General features: G+C 52.8%; 8 protein-coding genes across 8 annotated transcripts; 2 read left to right on the top strand and 6 right to left on the bottom strand.

Moving 5' to 3' along the window:
- Window positions 1–626: 626 nt before the first annotated feature.
- On the bottom strand, window positions 627–1,344 carry J4E90_011001 (uncharacterized protein; the record flags this gene model as incomplete). Its single annotated transcript, XM_051440513.1, has 3 exons — window positions 627–1,036; window positions 1,137–1,245; window positions 1,312–1,344. 3 exons carry the CDS (start codon window positions 1,342–1,344, stop codon window positions 627–629), a joined length of 552 nt encoding a protein of 183 aa, XP_051285632.1.
- A 738-nt stretch (window positions 1,345–2,082) lies between these two features.
- J4E90_011000 (uncharacterized protein) lies at window positions 2,083–2,940 on the bottom strand (the record flags this gene model as incomplete). Its single annotated transcript, XM_051440512.1, has 3 exons — window positions 2,083–2,669; window positions 2,754–2,876; window positions 2,934–2,940. 3 exons carry the CDS (start codon window positions 2,938–2,940, stop codon window positions 2,083–2,085), a joined length of 717 nt encoding a protein of 238 aa, XP_051285631.1.
- Window positions 2,941–3,407: 467 nt separating this feature from the next.
- On the bottom strand, window positions 3,408–4,172 carry J4E90_010999 (uncharacterized protein; the record flags this gene model as incomplete). Its single annotated transcript, XM_051440511.1, has 4 exons — window positions 3,408–3,653; window positions 3,712–3,986; window positions 4,043–4,088; window positions 4,167–4,172. The coding sequence occupies 4 exons, from the start codon at window positions 4,170–4,172 to the stop codon at window positions 3,408–3,410; spliced, it is 573 nt and encodes a 190-aa protein (XP_051285630.1).
- Window positions 4,173–4,439: 267 nt separating this feature from the next.
- On the top strand, window positions 4,440–5,716 carry J4E90_010998 (uncharacterized protein; the record flags this gene model as incomplete). Its single annotated transcript, XM_051440510.1, has 3 exons — window positions 4,440–4,573; window positions 4,624–4,711; window positions 4,757–5,716. The coding sequence occupies 3 exons, from the start codon at window positions 4,440–4,442 to the stop codon at window positions 5,714–5,716; spliced, it is 1,182 nt and encodes a 393-aa protein (XP_051285629.1).
- Window positions 5,717–10,013: 4,297 nt separating this feature from the next.
- J4E90_010997 (uncharacterized protein) lies at window positions 10,014–10,415 on the bottom strand (the record flags this gene model as incomplete). The annotated part of the gene is made up of 1 exon (XM_051440509.1): window positions 10,014–10,415. The coding sequence occupies one exon, from the start codon at window positions 10,413–10,415 to the stop codon at window positions 10,014–10,016; it is 402 nt and encodes a 133-aa protein (XP_051285628.1).
- Window positions 10,416–14,453: 4,038 nt separating this feature from the next.
- Window positions 14,454–16,181, bottom strand: J4E90_010996 (uncharacterized protein; the record flags this gene model as incomplete). Its single annotated transcript, XM_051440508.1, has 1 exon — window positions 14,454–16,181. One exon carries the CDS (start codon window positions 16,179–16,181, stop codon window positions 14,454–14,456), a length of 1,728 nt encoding a protein of 575 aa, XP_051285627.1.
- A 1,444-nt stretch (window positions 16,182–17,625) lies between these two features.
- J4E90_010995 (uncharacterized protein) lies at window positions 17,626–19,589 on the top strand (the record flags this gene model as incomplete). The annotated part of the gene is made up of 2 exons (XM_051440507.1): window positions 17,626–17,661; window positions 17,709–19,589. The coding sequence occupies 2 exons, from the start codon at window positions 17,626–17,628 to the stop codon at window positions 19,587–19,589; spliced, it is 1,917 nt and encodes a 638-aa protein (XP_051285626.1).
- Window positions 19,590–20,019: 430 nt separating this feature from the next.
- Window positions 20,020–21,531, bottom strand: J4E90_010994 (uncharacterized protein; the record flags this gene model as incomplete). Its single annotated transcript, XM_051440506.1, has 2 exons — window positions 20,020–20,511; window positions 21,274–21,531. 2 exons carry the CDS (start codon window positions 21,529–21,531, stop codon window positions 20,020–20,022), a joined length of 750 nt encoding a protein of 249 aa, XP_051285625.1.
- Between the last annotated feature and the right edge of the window lie 387 nt (window positions 21,532–21,918).

The raw sequence follows: 21,918 nt of genomic DNA, 5'->3' as shown, positions 1-21,918 counted from the left end.
CAGCGGGATGTGCTCGGCGCATTCTTGGCCTGGTAAGCCGATTGGCCATGAAAGCGCTTCCACCACAAGACTGTCCGCGCTAGAAATCGCAGTGCACTGCGGTCAGACGTCCGCTCAAGCTTCTTTGCTTACACACTCGTGGGCGCTAGGAATTGCAGTGCACTTGGGGGCTACAATGAAGCTGTCGTCTTCCAAGTTGCGCACTTTCGTACCCGTAAGCGATCGCCGACCTACCACAGATGCGCATCGTCGCTGCACGATTCCAAGAATCGTAGCATTCGACCATAGTTGCCGTAGTTATTATTTGTGCATATGAGAGATGCATTCAGAAAGATACTGGTTCATGGTAGTGAAGTGTTGGTCATTGATGCATACGCATTTACTATGCAGACCGTTTCGGCCCCCAAGTGAGATACATGCAGCCTCGCGACTACTTCATCGTAGATAACGCCAGCTCAAACTCCCGATGCTCAACGCCGAAGTAGTTTACCAGTCCACACATCCAAAGCAGTCCAACCACCGAACGCCGGAAAGCAAATCGTGATACTTTTCCTCGAACTCTTCACTGGAAAAGATACTCAGCGTCGCAGAACCTGCGTGACCAAACAAGGTAGTCAGGGAAGTGACTAAACCTCTTCGTCAACGAGCTCTTCGACGATGATGCCCTCGTCCTCAACCGGCTCTTCCTTGACACGCTTAGCCATCGGAACATACACATCCTCCACCTCAAGGTCCTCCTCCTCTTTGTCGCTTGTCTCATCATAGGTGGGCTTTCGCTTGCCGTTGAGCGTGCGTTTTCCACGAGCAGCAGCTGGTGAGAGGACATCGTCATCTTTCATAAGACCTTGAGGACCATCGCTGTCGACCTCCTCGGAAACGTCCTTCTTCTTACGCGGGGTGGCCTTGGCACGCGAACGAGGAGTCTTTGGCGTGGAAGCGGTGCGAGTAGGCGATGCAACGGCACCGCCGTTGGCATTAGTAGTGCCGCCTTTGCGGATGTTGCTGAGACGGTGAGAGACGGCCTTGGGGGTGCAGTCTGGAAGTATGTCAGCTTGGAACTTAAGGTGCGGAGGTGTATACAGAAGAGCAGTATCTAGCGTCGGAGATGTTGAGACTCGGGGATATGGGGTTTCGACAGTACTGAAGAGCGGGAGTGTACTCATCACCGCCGATGTCCTCGGACAGGTACTTGAGAAGAGGCGCACTGCTCTTGATATCGTGGAATTTGAAAATTCCCTTGAGAATCTAGCGGTTTGATCAGCAGCTGAGACGATGTGAATGGTAAGCCAGTGGCATGTGAGATGAACTTACGACCTGGTCTTTATCGGCGGTCCAGTTAACCATCTTGACAGTGATGCTGGAGTTGGGTCTGGTATGTCAGTGAGTACATGTGCTACATGAAGAGCTAGATGAACTTACTTTGCGGTGTTTGTTTTGGTGGCTTAAAGCGAAGCTGAGTTCTATGCAAGAGCGAAGGCAGGAAGAGAGCTTGTGCAAGATGCGTTGTGGGCGATTGATGGTGTGCGTTGGGGACGGGAAGGAAGAGAAGTAAGGAAGGTGGGAGAGCGGGGTTTTATATCCTGCTGGCGGGGTTGGGGAGGCAGAGCGCGCGACGAGGTGAAGGTGAGAGACTGGCACTTTTCTGGCAGTGGAGATGGCGCTAGCAGCTCGCTTGATGATAAGCCATGGTGGTGGAGGCGAGGTGAAGGTGGAATAAAGGGACATCGGCCGCTGGACAGTACTGAGAGGAGCGAGGAACGCAGTGATCTGGCGAAGATGGATGAGTGATTTGCGGGTGATGGGGGTAGTTGACATTGGTAGCAGTTGGACAGTCATCTTCACTGCCACAAAGCTGCCAAAATCTCCCTGTTAGTTAATCTACTAGCCTTTAACTAGGCCCTTGATGCAAGCACAAACCCACGGACACGAGCCCAACACTTCGCGCTGTATTCCTTTGATGCAGAAGAAGGTGTGAAAGCAAGATATCAAGGTACCGAATACTCTCAAAAACAAGACCCATTACAAGACATTTCACAAACCCAAACCGAGCAGCCATTCATGAAGCTCCTGCCGACTCAGCTCCTAAGCCGTCGGCTCAGCAAACTGTCTTTGCCCATCCTGCTCATCGCCATCCTCTCCATCATCCCCAGCAGGCTCCGCATCATCCTCCTTCGCACCTCCAACGCCCAGCCCCGCACTCTCCTGCTCCACGGTCCCTCTCTTCTTGTGATGCCACTCTTTCCACATATCCGACACCATCTTCTGATTCTTCTTGTTGTTGACATAGATCTTCAACTCCTTAGGTATCGGGTACATCTTATCCATGAAGTCCTGCTTGTCGAGCTGCTTCTCCGTCATCGTGACTCTCTTCTCCGCGGTCTCGGCTTCCCGGACAAAGTACTTGGCCCAGCGGAGTTCGTACTGAAAGACGGTTTCGCGTCGCCAAGGAGTGCGGTTCTTGGTTCCGGCTTGACTGCCGGCTGGGAGCTCTTCTTCTTCGGCTTTGAGGTCGTCCAGGACTAAGCGGCAGAGACTGGGGAGGGGGATGTCCGCGGATTCTTGGTGGGCGCGCTCGAGCCAGAGTTTGCGCAGCCGATGGACGGTGTTCTCGTATGCAAGTTGCGGTAGTAGACCGCATGGTGGTAGATCGTTGCTGAAGAGGATGGGCACTGCACGGTCAGCTAAACACCTTGACTGGCGTGCGTTGGGGCTTGCTATCACGGGAATGGTGTTCGTGAAGTGGAAAGACCTACTGTTGGGTAGTAGGGCAAGCTCTTCCTCAGAAAGCGGTTTGTTGCTCTCATCGTCAGGCTTGCCATGGCCGTTTAAACCAAGTCCAGCAATGTCGTCGGACACATCGGTCCATTCATCTTCGTCTTCGACATGTGTTAGCGCTTGACATCAGGCGTAAACCTCCGGAAGTCTTGGCATACCCTGCATCTCTGTTGTTTGGCCTGTCGGTGGAGCTGACGTGTGACTAGACTCAAGTGGCAGCCCGGGCATGTGTAGCGAGCGATGATCAGGGCAGTTGAAGATGACCGAGCCGAATCGATTGCGCGCACGATAAGGAATTAGAAATTAGAAGATGGGTGTTGCGCGTTGATGTTGCAGCGGGAGTGCAGGCTTCGGCGATCAAGCAAATAGAACGCCAGCGTCCGCGCCTGCTGCCCAAACGCAGGTAGTGCAGGGCAAGAGCTCATGACGTCAGCGCGTGACTAGACCCTGGAAATTATACAAAATCACAGGATGTCGAGATTGGGCCAGGACGTTTTGACAGGTGGGACACATGAACATGATGAGAAGGTAGTACTACACCATTGTCGCAAACCAGAGAGTGTCTTGTTAGTTCATTGATTGCGACATCTGTCACACAACCTCAACCACGCAGTAACCAAGTCCATGCTCATCTACAACGCTTTGCCCATGAACTTCCTCTTGGTGTAGCTGAGCCACCACTTGCTGGGTGTGTTTGTCTCGTCCGCGTATACCCTGTTCAATAACCGTGTCGCTAGCTCTTGTCGCATCTGCATGATGTACTGTCGCAGCACTTCAGCTCCATTCCTGTCAGCTGGCGCCTCGAAGGCCTGGTTGAGCGGGAAGCCTGCGTCGCCCGGAATCGCAAAGTTGGTATCCAGCGCAATGTTCATGACAGCCTGCCATGTAGTCAGCTCCCAGTATCCGCCTTCTTCATCCGTCCTCGCGACAGCATACCTTCTCGGCTTCTCTCCGACTCATGCCCGGTTTGATCTTTCCCAGTACCTCGCTAACGTATAGGATGCCATAGATGAGGACACGGTCGGCGGGGCCCTTGATCTCGAAGTTGCGGAAGAATGTGTTGGCGCGGAAGAGGGCAAGGATCTCGTCTAGCGGATCGTACGACTCGTGTGAGGCATCGATGGTGAGCTCTGTGACATCGGCGGGTAGAGCTGGCAGCTGGACGGCAGGGCCGCGGGTGCGTGTGCGAAGTGGGAGGAGAGCGAAGTTGCCTGATGCGCCCGTCAGTCACTTCCGCCCATAACGGAGCTGGAGGGTATAGCTGTACCAATCAATTGCTGATTGGGCTCATCGAGGAAGACGGAGTGGTAGGCCTAGGTGTGTCAGCTGCTGCTCTAGATGTTTAAACATGGCCTGAGGCATCAATTTGAAGCAACGATGCTATAACTCACTGGCATCTTGGGTGTTGTCGCCTAGCTTGTTGGTGTCTGGCGGTGTTCTGGGAGCTCGGCGGAGGTGACGGCGCAGCTCCGCTCGCTGAGGTGTGCTGGTAGGGCTGAGCAGCGGGGGGTGACTAAGCCGCCCCATCAACGCGTCCCTGCGCGTGGCGCGTCTCCCTCGATTTTCTTACTAACAGCCTCTATACCGCCAATCAACGTTCTAGCGACCTCAATTCGACTTCGATAGATACAAAGAACTTCTGCATCGTCATTACAGCTATCGAAATGTCCGACTACGAAGATGAGATGGACGTGGACGCGCCCGCGGTAGACAACTCGATAACTTTCGGCGGAGACCAAAAGAAGGGCAAGAGGAGCGCTGCAAATCTACCCGTTGAAGCTGAGGATTCCCTGCCATGGTGAGACTCAATCTATTCTGTTCTCTGCACACCTGCTGAACATCAGACAGGGTGGAGAAGTACCGACCAAACTCCCTCGATGACGTCGAAGGCCACAAGGACATAATAGCGACCATCAACAAGTTTGTAGACTCAAATGTACGGCTTCAACTTGCCCTCAGAAAGCTTAGCTGACTGTTCCAGCGACTACCCCATCTCCTCCTCTACGGCCCTCCAGGTACCGGAAAGACGTCGACCGTCCTCGCACTCGCACGCCGCATATACGGAAACAAGAACATGCGACAGATGGTGTTGGAATTGAACGCCTCAGACGACAGAGGTATCGATGTTGTGCGGGAGCAGATCAAGACGTTCAGTAGCACAAAGCAGATCTTCTCTGCAGCACCCAAGGCAGGAGACTCATCGTTGGCAACATTCAAGCTCATTATCCTCGACGAAGCCGATGCCATGACTGCGACCGCGCAGATGGCCCTGCGACGAATCATGGAGAAGTACACCGCGAACACTCGCTTCTGTATCATCGCCAACTACACACACAAGCTCTCGCCAGCCTTATTATCACGATGCACGAGGTTCCGATTCTCCCCGCTGAAGGATCAGGACATTAGGAACTTGGTCGACAAGGTCATTGAGGAGGAGAAGGTCAACATCACGCAAGACGCAACCGACTCACTCGTCACGCTCAGCAAAGGAGACATGAGACGGGCACTTAACGTAATACAGGCCTGTCACGCATCAAGCACACCGCTCCAGACACCCGGCAAGCCCGCACCCGTCCCATCCACAATCGTACGCGACGAGATCACGCAGACGACCATCTACGATTGCATAGCAGCACCACACCCGTCAGACATCAAGTACATCATCGAGACGTTACTATCGAAGAACGACATGACAGAGTGCTTGCGCACGGTCAATAACCTGAAGATCATGAAGGGGCTCGCGCTGGCAGATATTCTGACAGCGATCAGCGAGGAGCTAGTCAGCAACGACGTGCCGCCGCAGGTCATGGTGACTTGGATGGCGGGTCTGGCAGACATCGAGTACAGGTTAAGTGGAGGTGGTAACGAAGCCATACAGACGGGCGCAGCGATCGGCGTTGTGAGGACAGGTGTTGAACTGTTGGAGACCGGAAAGAAGTAGCACGTTCGCGACACTAGTTATGGAAGGAGGACAAGAGCGAATTGCTAGAAATGATACCATTGGAATGCGCAAAAGTAATGCGACAAGACTACATCCGCACCACCCAAAAATCGCGGCCGTGATGATACACTACAAGAAAGTGGGGCAACATGTCTCAGGATACTCAAGATCACCGTGGTGATAGGACAAGAGTCGTGTTTTGCGCTAACCACGCTAGTCAACACTCACGCGACTCGGACGCGCCTTCCGATTGACGTACCCCGGGATATATACACGACGCATCAACAATCAACACAGTTATCTTAGTCGCGTTCCCCAAAGTTGACGATATCCCCGTCCCCGCTTCCTATACGAAACACGTGCGACCACATCGGTATATTGAATATCTCATACGCGCGACGCGCATGCATACTCCGGTCATGCCTGTAAAGGTAAGTCAACTTGCGCGTTGAATGATCATGGGACTGATGTCAAACAGAGAAGAGAAGGTCCAACAAAGCAGCGACAAGTTAGCCTACGCAGAAGCAGAAGCATCGATGTACTTGCTCTTCCAGTATCTGTAGAACAGACAAAGTTACAAGAGCGTCGGGCAATCGAGGGAAAGAGCAAGCGGCCGCCTAGGTGGCGAGGGCCTGTAAGTACTATGTATCAATGGCGCAAAGTCACCCGGGCTCATATCGCCGCAGCAGCAAAACAACAACCCCTTATCACACAGACCAGCGCCGACCATGCCATCGCAACGGGACTCAATACCAGCACGTGACCTCAAGAACAGTCCACCAGAGAGCCAGCCACCACCATCATCAAACATCCAACTCCGCTTCTCCTTCTCCGAGTCTTTCATCGATGATGTCGAACGACAAGTCCATTCCGAGAACAACTTCAACCAAAGTTTCTCGGGACTGACCATGACCCCCGGTGCCAGCTTCTCTTCGTCGAGTTCGCAGTCTACCACCAAGGCATCTCCGGTCCAACCAATCCAACCACAAACGTCCATCTACCACCAGCCTCCGGTCTTGATCAAACCGGGCAAGAAAAGAGAAGGCTATGGATTCAGTTACTCGGAGACGTTCATGTACGATTCAGACGACTACCCCGACACCGAGTGCGGGGACGCTGATGATCAATCGTCTGAACTACACACCACGAGGTCGTTGGATAGCAACCCGTATCTGAACTGGAACGGCGCGACAGGATTACAACAATCACAACACGGGCAACAATCTCACCTATCCCAACAATCACATTCCTCAACCAGGCCATCATCACGAGATTCCACAACAACAATACCAACCCCAACCACCTCCTTCGACGACCTCGTCGTTCTCCGCCCCCCAGGCTCCTTCCACCTCGCCCGCCCACAACGACACCTTCCCTGCACAACCGCAACGCGCGAAGATGCCCTCGCCCTACGCGCCTCCGCCACTTTACTCCTCTCCAAATACACAGAATCGGCTTCTATCCAACTCGCCCTCTTGACACGCATGGAGCGGATGATGTATCTGGAGCAACAGAAGCCTGGTGCGACGGAAGATAGTGTAGCGGAGAGTTTAGAGATGTGTGTGAGGAGGCTGAGGGACTGGCTTGTGAAGAGTCAGCAAGAGAGGATTGAGACGGGGGAGTGGAGGGGGGTTGTTGAACATGAGATTGAGTGGGTGGATTGGATGGTAAGGGCGGCGGAGAGAGGGGTGTTGCATGTTAGGCGGAGGGGGTGTCGGTGTCGGCCGGAGTGGGATGTTTAATCCACATTGGAAAAGCAATGTACTGCAATCTTTAGCGCAAAGGAACAGGCGTGTATGTAAAAGAAGTACCCAATGACACAGCACTTCTGCATATCCTCGTCAGGCGTTGCTACCAGCTGTGCGGAAGGCAGGACCAGGGCCACGACGACTTGTTGCACTGCAATCTCTAGCGCGAACGAGCTTGTACATGGGGAAGGAAGTCAACCTTGCGGCTCTCTCCGAGGATGCAAAGGCTGTGAAAAGGCTTATGTAGAGCACCGCAATTGGTCATTGCAACCAACGTTGACATCGGATCATCTTACTGCCGCTCAACCGAACTCGACCAACTGCACTGCATTCTCTAGCGGCGACGAGCACTTACGCGAAAGTTGCAGCCAATGATGTAGGACTTTTGCATAGCCCCGTTACGCATTGCTGTAAGCCATGTAGGCTCAGCCTATACTGGGTTAGGGAGTGATCAGCAGACGGATACCTGGAGGGTGGCCAGCGGTGCAGCGCTGATCTGCACTGCAATCTCTAGTGTAGAAGACGTCCTCTCAGCCTCATGTGGACCAGGGTCGAAAGGGCTTCGGGGCTCGAAACATCTTCAAGGTTTTCAGAGCTTCTCAGCGCTGAACGTACTCAACTTCTTACTTCAACATCAGTTTCTCTACATTGTTTAAGCGCTTTAGACGTCTTCGGCTGCAATAATCTCACAGAAGAGGAGCGTTGCTGCAGCTTGTTGGTCCATGTACGCGACTCCAGCGCCACGCGTCGCAGTGCTATAACAAGAACATCAACCTCCGTTGATAAAGCGGCTGTGAGGGTGTGGGGCTAAGCGATGGTCGCATCCATCCGCAGTTCATTAATCCATACAGTTCTGCTGCACTGCAATCTGTAGCGTGGGAAAGTCGTCTCGGACCCATGTCGTACGATGCATAAAGGCAACTGCACTGCAATCTCTAGCATAGAAGAGAAGGTATGTAAGGGAAGTAGGCAACTATACAGCTGTCTAAGGACTTGAAGGCTGTTAAAAGGCTTGTGCAAAGCACAGTAATTGGTTATGACAACAAGCCACATGCACATCCAGACTGGAATTTCTTACCTAGGTAGCGACCGGTCAGCATCCGCGTACAGCTGAAACCTAGGAGAGTGGAACATGGCTGAACGAGGTACGCTGCACTGCAATATTTAGCGTTGAATACATCGTCCCAGGCCGCGCGATGTCTAGATGGGGGGACCAAAGAGGCATGTAGTGCAATCTCTAGCACCAACGAGCGGGATGTATTGGGCGGAAGCGGCCAATAACCCACGTTCTTTTTCCACCGCCTTGCTACGCATCACTGCAAGCCACACGGGTTCAGGCCACATCCGCCTCGGGAATCATTGGTACAACGGGGACGACGCGCAGGAATGGTGGTTGGATGACCATGCACTGCTGCAGCCCACCGGTGAAGCTGAGAACAGGGGTCTACATTGCCAAGTCACCGGGGTCCTCATTGGTGGTCATCGAGGCGACTCTGGTCGTTTATCGTTCTACTGACAATACGGCTCTACTTTGCGTGGTCGCTTTCCTGGTGATGCGGCTCTAACTGCACTGCAATCTCTAGCGTTGAAGAGGCCGTCTCACCCACGTACTAAGACTGGAATGGCTTTGACAACATGAAAGCGCAACATTTCGTGTTGTTCGGCTCTTCGCAGGACTATGTTAGCATTCGCGACGTATTGATTATACCAAAGCACAATCTCAATAACCAGTCGAACCAGAGCCTGGCCGGTCGCACTTTGACTCAAACAGGCACTCTATCCTTGTCCCAAAAGTGCTGCACTGCAATCTTTAGCGCAGAGCAGCAGGTGTGAGTCCCAACCAAGTAGCCAGTAATGTGTGACTTTTCCAAAGTCTCGTCGTGCAATGTAACGAGCTACGCGGGTTAGATTCGGGAGTAGCCAGCGACACGGTACCTGGAAAAAGGTACTAGTACCAATGCAACGACTTTTAAGCAAATACAGACATGCACTGCAATCTCTAGCCTGGACGAGGCCTTTCAGCCACGTGCGTACTACAATTGAGAGCGCTCACTGGTTCCACAATGAAATCATAGTCGCTGGTGCGATCCGACTTTGTGCAGAAGTCGTGAAATCTTCTGGTGCACGGGATGCTCGGAAACGTTTCCGAACGCTCGTCGGACCTTTCCCAGCGCGATCTTGTACTTCGATACCACCATTCCGACCAATCCCTAATACTTCTAGCTTGCTGATCAGTCATGATCAGTCTCACGAAACGCAGTGCGAAATCAGCTCTTGGACGCCGTCTGAGTGTGCCCACTACCCGTCGACACATGTACACCACCACCGCGCCACGCGTAGCAGTCCTATACCAAGAACTCGATGTACCACTGATTCAAGGAGTGCGCAAGCCCAAGAAACCCGGAGGTACTTGGTCTTCGTCTATACAGAAACCTTTCCCGCAACATTAACATCTTTACCAAGGCTACATCGACTCCAGCGCAGACATCGCCCACGCACTAACCCACCAACACCACAGCCCCGTCTCCGTCATCACACCCGCCTCCGCCTCAAACCCACAAAAAGATGAAGAGTGGTGTTTTGGAGATACAGAGACTGAGATTGCGTGGGCGCTGGAGAAGGGAGCGACGCATCTCTGGGCTAACACTATACTCTTTGCGAAGCATCCGCTTCAGACGACAGACAGCTTGACGGGTGTGGCTGAGACATTGAAGGTTGTAGGACAGCCGCCGAAGTTGGTCGAACTGTGCGATGACAAGGCGTTTGTTAACAATCTTCTTCGTGCTCGTGGTGGGTTTACGCTGCCGGGTGCGCGGGATATGATTGATGAGGAAGATCTCGGGGATGTGCTCCAGGCGGATCTTCGGTATCCTGTTGTCGCTAAGCCGGTTAGAGGACGAGGAAGCCACGGAGTGAGAGTTTGTCGCTCCGAAGACGAACTGATCGACCATTGTGGCGATTTACTGGGAGAGGATGAGTACGTGATCGTCGAAGAATTTCTTGCGGGTCAGGAAGTCACTGTTACTGTTATGCCGCCTTTGCCTGCAACGGGTCAGGATGGGTATTGGGCGATGCCGGTTGTGGAACGGTTTAATCACGCTGAAGGTGGGTTGATTTTGTGGACTTGGAAAAGCGTGAGTAATGCTCACTGACTACACACAGGTGTTGCACCGTATAATGGCACAGTCGCTGTGCTTCAGAACTCTCGCTGTCTTTCCAAAGACGAACACATGGCCGATCCACAGTATGGTGAGATACAGCGACAGTGTGTTGAGGTGGCGAAGTTGCTTCAATGTACTGCTCCTATCCGAGTTGACGCTCGTCGGTTCACAGAGGATGAATCGTCACCGTTCGCTCTTTTCGATGTCAATATGAAACCGGTAGGTCAATTGAGACCTGCCGTTGATAACATGGCTAAACTGTGACCAGAATATGACAGGTCCTGGTCGGCCTGGCAGAGAGAACCAAGCTAGCTTGACGGCATTGGCTGCTGCTGGTTTGGGCTGGGACTATCCGACTCTGCTGTTGAAGATCCTTGAGTCGAGCGGTTCGCTGCGTGATTTGAGAAATGTTACAGTGGCGCATGTCGGGAGCATATAGTTCGCATGTCGCGAGCATATAGTTCAAGCAGGAGTAGAAGCTTGTACTTACCTAGCTTAGGTTCAGTGCGCATCATGATGTCATAAACTCTTCCTCGTCTACTCTCGTTCCTCAGGGCGTGTTAAGCGTGTAAGAGACAAACTGCTAGTATACTAAATTGTATTACTCTATGACAATGGTCTGCAGAGTCGTATTGGGAAACAACGTGTCGTACAATGGATAAAGATCTCGTCTACCTGGAAAGAACTCCAAACTTGTGTCGTCTTCAAAAAACCAGTAACAAAGGTGCCCAATGCGTCGATACACCGCACACGAACTCTCTCCGTCTTCACTGCTTGTTGATAGTAACCGCTTGACAACTAGAGCGTCATAAGCGATTGCTTTCTCGCCGTGTTTGATTATGCCGATCAGAACAACAGTGTATACCTTGATCGCGATGAGAGGGTCTTGAACCTCGTCCCAGGCTAGCTCCGCGGTGGTTGTCTCGAAAATGGAGAAACATGGCTCACTGAATTCGGGACAAAAGTTTCCGTCTGTCGGCAAAGACATACTACAAAGCGGAGAACGCAGCTTCAAGGTGGCCTTCGCTAAGTTTCCATACCGGTTGTTGGCCTCAGCTGATACCGTTTGCACGTCAATCATCTCCGCCAACGCTTCCGAATGTGCACCGAAACTACGTGTAGGGTAACGGATTCCGCCAGTCACCGATGCCCAGCTCCAAGATGGCGCAATAGTAAGACACTTTTCTCGTGATGAAACGGAACACGGAGCAATGGCACCCCAGGAGAGACATCTGAGGAGATGCTCCCCCCATATTCCAGCGTAATATGCATGCCCAAAATGTTCGATTGTCACACACTTTGCAATCGACGATAGGGCTATCAAACGGTCTGTTTGTAGCGTGAATGCCGACATTGAATAGAGTTCAATGAAAGGTAGCCAATTTTCGAAAATCATTGAGGAAGCATGATGGGCTCCCTGATTCTGACCGACTTCGGAAGTGTTGGCTGCACCAGGGTCCTCAAATCCAACAGCTTGTTGGCATTCCCAGAAGACCCCTTCTTCGGAGAAATGTAGTATTCTCCGCGAGAGTAGGCGCTCCTGTGAAACCCAGCCGCGTCTGTTCAAGGATGAAGCTACCACCGACTCGTACAATGTCGATGTACTAGAATGAGCGAGCAAAGGCCCTTCCATTTCAATTTGCCTTCTTTCAATGGAGATGCCACATGACCAATCGTAGTCAGACGCAAACATTCCCGAGTACCCGTCATTGGGGATGCCACATGGCGGATTGTAGTCAGTCCCAACCTTTCGCAGGAACCCGTCATTGGGGTCATTGGAGCAAGTAGCAGAGATAGTGCATATCGCATTCTGGTAAACAAGCCACATCCGCGGTCCTTCCAGATTCCAGTCGGCATAATCTCCGTGTGCGCTAGGCTGGATTATGCACAAGGCGTCGATCCAAAGGAAACGTATTCCCAGACCCCGTGCAATCATTATCGCCTCTTGGAATGTTCGTGGCATACAAGCAATGGACATGACGCGTTCCTTAGTATACTGCGCCCTTAACATACAAGCTGGTGGTCCTTTGCCCCAGCGATAGCTTAAAGTACAGTAGTCCGAAAGCTCTTCGACGGTGGCGCGATTCTCAGTGATCCATGTTTCTGTGGTAATCGTGAGGACGACATCGTCGTGAGAAAGATCGAGCAGACGGCGTGGAAGCGAGATTGCCTTCGCTGCTGGATCCATGTCGCATGGCATGCAGTGATCATGCTCGTCGTCGCCGTTGACCTCGCAGGCCTCCAAAAGCTCACAGGCACGCAAGATCGGGTCGCAAGGTGTAGCAAGCTCCTTGTTCTCCATGGACGCGGGAGAAACGGCCCGGCTGAGATCGAATCTGTGCCACCAATAGTTATGGTTCATAACAACAAGGCTCAAGCTGGTGTTATTGGCATAAAGAGTGATCTGCTCAAGGCAGTCTCTGAGCACGATCGGGGCTTCATCCTTGATGCGTCGAACGTTCGCCACGGAAACCTTCTCTAAATCTTTCCGGATGAATGAGCACAGGTCACAACCACTGTCAGCAGACCTGATGAGTTCGGGTCCAGAGGACCATGTACGAAGGTCATACGACGAATCCCGAATTGCGACCCCGCTACACTCAGAGCACCGAGGCATCGTCCAGAAGGCGCAACAGCTGCATTCCAAGACAGCTGAGAAACCTGGACTGTCATAAAAGACCCACGGTCTGAGTCGAGAAGAGATCGTAGGAAAGTGTGGCAACTTCACTAGATTACCAAAGGCGTATGCGTCTTAATCGTGGTGGTTGATCCAAGGATGAGAAGGTCGCAGTGATGAACGAGGTATTGTCACTCTCAACAGTAGCGTCGCAAGTCTCAAATTTGCAGACGAGATATGTGAAGTGAAAGCGGAATTGCACTGGAGGCATGAAGTGAAGGGATAAGGAACCACCCTCTTCACCGGACTGCGGGGTACACCACCAGGCTGAATCTGCCAAGCCTCTCCTGCTGTGCCTACATTGTCAGCCGCTTCAATGGGCAGTCGCGACTCGCTACATCAGCAGGCTGAGTGCACGCCTCTATCCTCAGCAGCCCAATCGCTGCTGGCTGCGCCCCCACCTTCATCGATCGAGTCTAGCATAATCTGTCATCGGTATCACCATCGACATCGATGTTGGTTGGGGTTGGGGTTGGGCTGCTGCGCATTACAAGCTGTGGTGCGTGATGGTGTTGAAGGAAGCGTCGGTTGGTGGCGATCTAGGTGGGGCAAGATGAGCGCTCGCACGTGACTCTCACCATCCACATGGCTGTCAATGCCGTTCAGCTTCTCACATAAACGCCAACATATCGATTTGAAGCTGATCCTTGAATATAGAAATGTATACACTGACCCCTAAAATTAATCAAACCACCAAGCCTTGACTATACTGTGTTGCATGATCTACGTAAACCACGCGTTGCTTTTGAAGCTGTAATGTGATGTATGTTTCTTACTACCACTTACTCACTAATCTGATATATCATATCGTACAGTACCACTGGTATCGATGCCAAAAATCCCATTCCTCCCCCTCAACCTTCCCCTATCCCCCCCCAAGAAGTCAAATACGCCATAAAAATGCTCAACCCCCCAACCAATCACCCAGAAACGCCCATGCCCATCTCGGCAGCCACCCGTTCTTCATCCTAATAAACCACAGGTTCAGCCGCAGCACCCCACCTCTCACGCACGCGCATCTTGACAGCGAAGCTCTCGAACTGCCACGTATTGTTCCGCTCATCGAGTGTCTGTTGAAACCTTGTCCCAGTACAGGTACCAATGGCGTAAATCCCGTCGTGCGCTTTTCGGTTATTGCATCCGTAGCAGACCTATCGTCTACGGTAGATATCCGCATCTCTTTCTCTGTTGTCTCTGTTATCGCGTCTTTGATCTCTGCGGTCTGGACTGCGCGATCGTGTCCGTCCGTCTCTTCGTTCCCTCGCAAAGCCTCTCGCGTCATTTCGGTCAGGTCGATCTCTGTACGCGCGGTTGCGGTCTGAGCGGTCATCTGTGTAGCCTTCTCTCGAGTTACCGGAGTCGCGCGAGCCGCGGCGGGGTCGATCGTCTGGTTCGCGGGAGCGGCGTGGGCCTTCTGCGCCGTAGCTGGGTATGTATGTGTCGCCGCCTGCAGTAGCTGGCGGTTGTCTTCGGCGGTCTGCGCCATCGGGGCCGTAGCGGGGGACGGGTGGGAGGGGGTGACGGCCGTCTGCGGGAGGTGGTGGGAGACCGTTGTGGCCTCTGTCTGCGCCGTTGCCCCAGTTCGGTCGGCGGTCACCGCCTGGTGGTGGGGGTGGAGGTCGGTGTTCGAAGCGGCGGTCGTAGCCTCCTCTTTGGCCTCTGTCGACGCCTGGTGGACCACGATCTTGTGGGCCGCCGTATCTTCGGTCGCCGTTCTGCCATGATTGTGGTGGTGGGCCTTGGCCGGTCCATTCGCCGTTTGGTCCGCCGCCGACTGTGCCGCCTTGTGGTGCTGGTGGTAGTGCTTGCTTCTGGCCTCGCGCGTTCCGTCGATCTAGCTCGTGTGAATCCGCAAAGGTGGGGATGTCTTCTTCGCGCATGGGAAGTGGCTGCTCTCGGAAGTATGGATGGTCGATGGCATCAATAGCGTTGATTCGTTTCCGCCAGTCGAGCCTCATGAGGTCTTTGATGAGCGATAGTCCGACAGGCGAGAGTTCGCGGAACCGTTGAGCGATAGTACCGGTGTGAACGGGGAATGCGCGTATAGGTTCCGCGCCAGGCAGATCGCGCCACCCCGGCATGCTGTCGTCGTTGGGCGATCCTACAAGCTCGAAGATGATCTGGGCTTGGTGAATGTCGCTCTGTCCTGCGAGGATGGGCTTGCGCTTGAACATCTCTCCAAACACACAACCCGCACCCCACATGTCGATAGCCGGGGTGTACTTCCTGAGCTGCAAAAGAAGCTCTGGAGGCCGATACCACCTAGTCACAACCAATGTAGTGTATTCGCGCTTCGCTTCGCCATTGCCCCTGCCTCGTTGTGGTACCGCCTCGTCGTAGTGTCGCGCAAGACCGAAATCTGCTATTTGTAGCCGTCCGCGGTTGTTGATGAGAAGATTGGCGGCCTTCATGTCTCGATGTAGGATGTGGTTATCGTGGAGGTATCGCAGACCCTTGAACAGCTGCAGCATGTAGCACTTGATCTGCGCCTCCTTGAACTGGACTTCGGGGTTGTCGAGGAGACCTGATAGATCGTGGTCGGCGTAGGGCGTGACCATGTACAAGATGGCGCGTTTCCTGCCCTCGGTCTTTGGTCGTTCCACGGCCATCTCTTCCAACTTGAGGACGTTGTCGTGCGATAGCATCTTGAGCAGCTTGATTTCTCGCAGCGCCGTAATAGGGAAGCCATCCTTCTCGTTGTGCATCAAGATCTTCTTCAGCGCAAAGATACTGCCGGTCGCCTTTTGTCGCGCCATGTGGACTTCACCAAAAGTGCCCTCTCCCAGCTTCTTCATCATTTCGTATTCGCCGATCTTGCTGCATCCTTTGAAGCGTCGTTGGAGGGTTTGCGATGGCGTCGCGCCTGCCGAGTTCGCCATGTCGGCGGCGGTGGTGGTGGCTTGGGTTCGCGATGGAGAGTTCGCGGTTACGCTTTGTACCGGCTGCTAGTGGTCCTCGGCGCAGATGTCCGCAGGAGAGTCGGGCTATTTCTCGAACCCGGTGGCGTGATGTAACGAGGTTTACGTGGTCGCGGTGGCATGCGCTGCCATGGATGGGGTTTAGGAGGCAGAAGCTATTGTGTGTGCATGATGATAGGCGAAGACATCATCGTGGGTGAAGGAGCAAAGAACGCGATCCACGGTTGATGGCACTGGCTTGGCGCCGCACGCTAGCGTAGCCTCCGATCGACCTTAACCACACGTCCATCACGAAAGACGTCAACAGGCCATTGCACCCCATAGCAACCAGGTACGATACCTCACTACCTTCGGGAGACATCTCACGATACTGATACCTTGCCAGGCTCACAGACATCATGCAACCCACACGAGCCCGCATGGGCCCGCCCAAATATGCGCCGCACCCGAACCACCCCATCCACATCCACCCAGTCCGACCGCTCTACCGATTCATGGCTACTGGCCTCGGCGCATCCATGTGGTTCTTCGTATGTGGAATGAACGAAACGAAGGTGGCATAGCGCTAACAATGGCAGTTGATGTACCGCGCGAAGAAGGATGGCCCAGCGCTCCTCGGCTGGAAGCACCCATGGGACCATTGAGCTCTTGATGGGCATCAGGAGGGGTGTGAATTGCATGACAAGCAATCGAGATCGATATTGGATACAGCGATTGTACATACTACGGATGATGCAGGACGCAAACACCTAAACGGAGAGCTGTGATATCCCGCGCAGACAGCGCCAAGAAATCAGAACTCCAAGAAGATCATGCCAATCGTACCACTGTCATGGATAAGTGCTCATACTGGTGACCTTGTGGATGAGCTTATGGAAACTGTTCAGCAAAACATGGTAAGATCGAGCGCGTATCTTCATTCACGCTCGTCTGCCGCTCACTTTGCGCTGGTGCTCGGCCGTTTTGCACTTTCACTACCACGAATACCTGCCACAATAGCTACAATAGCTCCTGACCCGCAACGCGCTTTGCTGGTAGTCTTGGCGACTCGAACAATGCTTTAACCCGCGCCGCCTCTGACGCTGTGAACTACCATCGCCCCTCTGCTACCCAGCTCAACACCACTGGCACAGACACACTTCTTGCGCCCACGCTCCCAGAACAGTCAGCACTTCCATCAGTTGATCTCTTCTATCACAGACTTCCATCCGCTGTGCACTTCACAGTCTTCGCTAGACAAATCGCTCCCCACTGGTCCTCCGTCGCCACTCCTTATTACAGACGCGTGTACAGTCCACTATCATCACCTCCGAGCACAGACTTGTCGACAGCAGTCTTGTAAGGGCGTTATTATTAACTCTATGGGTCAAGATCTGACATCACAAAGGCCATGGACACTGCTACCATGTTCGCCAGCGGCGCATCGTATAGCTCGTCTATGGTTGGTATCGCGTCATCATAACTAGACTCGTGATTAACATCTCATAGCCTGCACAACTCGCAGCTCGCAATGATCTCGCACACGTCAAGGCAGCGCTCAGCGGCTTCACCGACCTCGCCATCGACAAGAACATTCAGCGCACCACTTTCATATACGCCGTCGGCTCTACTCTTCCCAAGCGAGTCCGCAAGCTGGGCGTCAGAGACATCGGTTCATACCTGAACAGCATCTTCCGCAGGGAGAGGATTTTCCACAACGACAAGGAGGCTTTGGATTCGCTTGAGGGCATACTGAGCAAAGCCATTGAGTACCACATCACCGCCACGGACATCGCCATCACTGACGATCGGTACAAGGAATCGATCGCTGCTATCAAGTTCGAGCTTGAACATATATCAGACAAGCAGGCTTTCTTCGCTCTGATCAGCCGTTTTGTCTCCAAGGTCAGTGATTGCTCGGGTGTGCCTGTGCCTGCAGCCATCCTCGCTGCCAAGCGGAATGTGATTCCGGGCTCAGCCGCTGGCCACATGCAGACCACCACACTTCCGATGAAAACTGGCTTCAACTGGAGTGGTAGCCATGAGGGCAATGCAACCACTGCAGCTGAGTCGGACGACATGGACTATGACTTCGATGGTGCTCCGGACGTACACACCAATTCCGCTCCAGGATCCGGAACCTCGCCTTTTCTTGGCGCTGTATTCACATTCCAGCCTGGTAATGCATCTCCGGAGTCGACTTCACCTGCACACACGAAGTTAGCGCCAAGGCAAGGGGATCACGGTTACCTCGACGGAATCTCTTACGAGCTTCGCCTAAAAGGGCTGGAGTTCTTCCATGACGAAGTGGAAAGAATGCACTGCGAATTAAGCCCCTTCCAGGGCATGCTGCTCGATCAGGACGGGCTTTACGAGCTGACGCACGGTCTGGATGCCAAGGTTCTCCACGACATAGACACGGAAGTGTCATCTCGTTCTAATCCGCCGTCAGACACGTGGCTTGATGAGAAATACAAAGACGGGGTACAAACGGAGCTCATCGCTCTGAGCAACGCAAGCAACTTCCTAGCAAGAGTGAAAGAGGTCTTGTACTCCAGAGACGTCGAGATGGCCGACGTATCCGCTCACAATAGCTGGGCCGATCCAACGCTCAACCAAGAAGAATTCGACGCCCTCAACCCTCTGAAAGCCCCACCTTCGCTTCAAGGCTTATCGGTCGACAAGCGCCGACACTTTCTCTGTCGTATGCTACGCAAGGCGAAGCGCATGAACGACAAAGCAAGGCCAGCGCAGAAAGAACGCTTACAACCCTCAGAGATGATGGACATGGTTCATCAAGACGAACTCGCAGTCCTTCACCGTATCGACTCCGCGATGCAGCACTCAATCTTCGAGCGAGATGACGCGGCAATCGAAAGAGCGTACGATAGCCAGTCTGAGTCTGAACTCCGGGATTGCGGCAGACTGAACTCGTTTGTGAACAAAGTGAAAGGCTACCATCGGCGTCTGAGGAACTTCATCTCGTCGGCGAAGGGACGTGTCGTCGATGCGTTTGGGTTGCGTGGCGACAGCGGCGCTGCTCATACTGCTGATGCAGAGTATCACTCTCACCCTCCTCCACCAGTCCAAGACATCAAGGACGCATTCATCTCCGCCCTTACGTATTCCATCAACGCCATGAACTCTAGCGTGAGCGCCACACACAATCTTGATCAACTCCTTCTTCAGCCAGCCGAGGTGGCCGATCTCGTGTCCAGATTGGAAGCTCGCATGTCGAGCGACCTTGAACAAAAGTACATCGGCACGCCTTTGACGTATCAGGAGCAAGAGACTCGATATGTTCAAGCTGGCAACCACTTTCTACAGTGGATACAGACTACTCACTGCTTCAGTGAGACGGTCGAGGAGTATCGTCAGTTGACACCTTGAGGGGATTTTCGGTGACGACGTGATTACGATGCAAAACCCGTCGATCTTGTGTTGTGTAACTGGGATATGTTATAACTCTGGACTGAAAGAAAGCAATGCTCTGGCTCAATATTGTACTTGGAGGCGGAGCAGCTTACGACTATCGCTGTGTAAGTGGTGCGGAAAATGTGTTCAGATGTTCAAACAGCGAGTGAGATTGATGATTCAAGACCAAAGTGGCTTGGGTCGTGGATAACGATGCTACCTCCATCGCATTCAGATTAGTCCGTAAGTCACCACTGTTCAACCTCACATCGCATTGGATTGACATTTGGCAGGAACAAACATTCGGACTACTAGTGCTCGCGATTCATCACTACCAGGTGTCGATAAAGCTTTTGTTTGCTTCTATCATTCGTTCCTTCGTATATATCATGACCATCCCGTCACCTCACACCTTCAATCCCGACATACCCTTTTCAATCTCCATCTCCATCTTACCCTGCTCCAACATCATCTTCGCCCTTCCCGCAAAGTTCTCCAATCCCTTCGGTGTCGCATTAGGCCCAACTTTTGCCACAGCCTTAAGATACTCCATTTTCTGCTCCCTCATATCCTCATTATCCCAATTATTGCCCTGCATTTTAGCGTTAACCATATCCGCCGCCTCATGCTCCATCTTCCTAGCCAGAGTAAGCAGCTGCGGCCAAGAAAGTTCAGTGAAGTCATCCCAGAAGGGAGCCACACCTGCATCCATACATGCAGCTAGTAGCTTTACTTCCATGCCACGAGCTAGCTTGGGGATCTTGACGTTGATGTCCATGAGCGTTTGGAAGAAATCGGTGATTGTCTCTGCGCGGGTTTGGTCCATGTTGAGCAGATTCGATGGGATTTGGAGGTTTTGTAAATTTGAGGCTGGAGGCAAACTCTTGTACTTGTTTTTCTTTCGAGGTGAAGAGAAGGAGTGAATTAGTGGGGTGATTACTGGAACTAGGTTTCCTCGCCTTATGAACGGTGGTACTGTGATGCTGTGGAATGAGTACAGGTGTATGCATTCTTCAGTCACTATGTTGCCGCTACTCAGTGGTAGTCAGCGCCGCGTTCCGCTCCACCATTGTGACAATGGGAAATATGTCCGAGTCAAAGCTATTAACTTTGTAGTGTGACAATAAGGCAGTAAAGGTTGAGTGGAAGCCGAGCGAAACCATGCCGAGTTTGAGACCTCAATCAGGCGACCTCCAGGGGCGGTCCTTGATCGGTCCTCGTATAAGCCTTTGATAATGCCTGTAGCTATTATAATACTATGAGAGCGATAACACACTACCAGCATGAGTACCGAGAAGGATATCTTGCGGAGTAATTGCGGATATCTCACGGCCGACAAGGATAACAGCATGAAGATGCGCTTCTCCGCGAGAAAGGCGCATCTGAATAAGCTCCAGCGTCTCGCCGTCTTCCATACGACAAGTCGCCCTCTCTTTCTTTACGTGAAACCAGTCGACACAGAACCCTCCTTAGCACACCTCTGCGTCCAGTCTTTCGCATGTTTCTCAAACACCCCCCTCTCATTCGCAAACTCATTCGCAATCCCCACCTCGACCGCACTCTCCAACTCGGGATGATCAAGCAACGTCCTCAAGCCTATCAATACCTTCTCCATCGTATTATTATGATGCCAATCCACGCCCAACATCTTCCAACTCACAACCCCCGTTCTGCCATCAACATTGGGATGGTAGATCTTAGTCGTGAAGTTGACTTTGGGCGGTGCCTCGGGGTATTCGTCTGTGAATTGGATGTGGAAGGCGAAGGTGCCGCCTTCATAGGGGGAGGCGTCGAGGCCGTGCAGGGTGCCTGTCCATTCGAAGATGTCGCCGTGTTTTAGGGAGACGTGGTAGCCGGTTGCGGGGGTTTTGCGGAGGCTTTGGTATTCTTTTTCGAGGCGCTTTTTTGTGGGTGTCATGGTTGTGCGGTGCGATCAGTCAAATGCGTTTTAATGATTGAAATTTTGCTGTACAAGCAGCAAATATGATGCGAAACGTTGGCGTGTAGTTCAAGGAGAAAGATGTTGAGGATGCTCGCTTCGGTTGGCATACGTCATAGCGTGATTGCTGTGGTGCGCGTTGGTCCGACGCGACTTCCCATCACTTTCTATTGACGCGCCTCACATAGTGCACTATTGGAACGAAGGTTCGTTTCAATAAACTGCTTTTAGTCTTTACGCGATCCTGCAAGTGTTGTTCCGCATTGCGTCATGATGGGTTGCGACGGAAAGACCTCTTACGATCTGGAGACAGCTTCCGGGGATCGAAGTGCGCACGGCTGAGGTGGGCGACAGCTTTGTAGTTGC

Source organism: Alternaria incomplexa (genome assembly GCF_024043165.1).
Source record: "Alternaria incomplexa strain BMP 0042 chromosome Unknown scaffold_33, whole genome shotgun sequence".
In the NCBI taxonomy this organism is placed as follows: domain Eukaryota; kingdom Fungi; phylum Ascomycota; class Dothideomycetes; order Pleosporales; family Pleosporaceae; genus Alternaria; species Alternaria incomplexa.
This window is presented reverse-complemented; position numbering and strand designations above follow the sequence as displayed.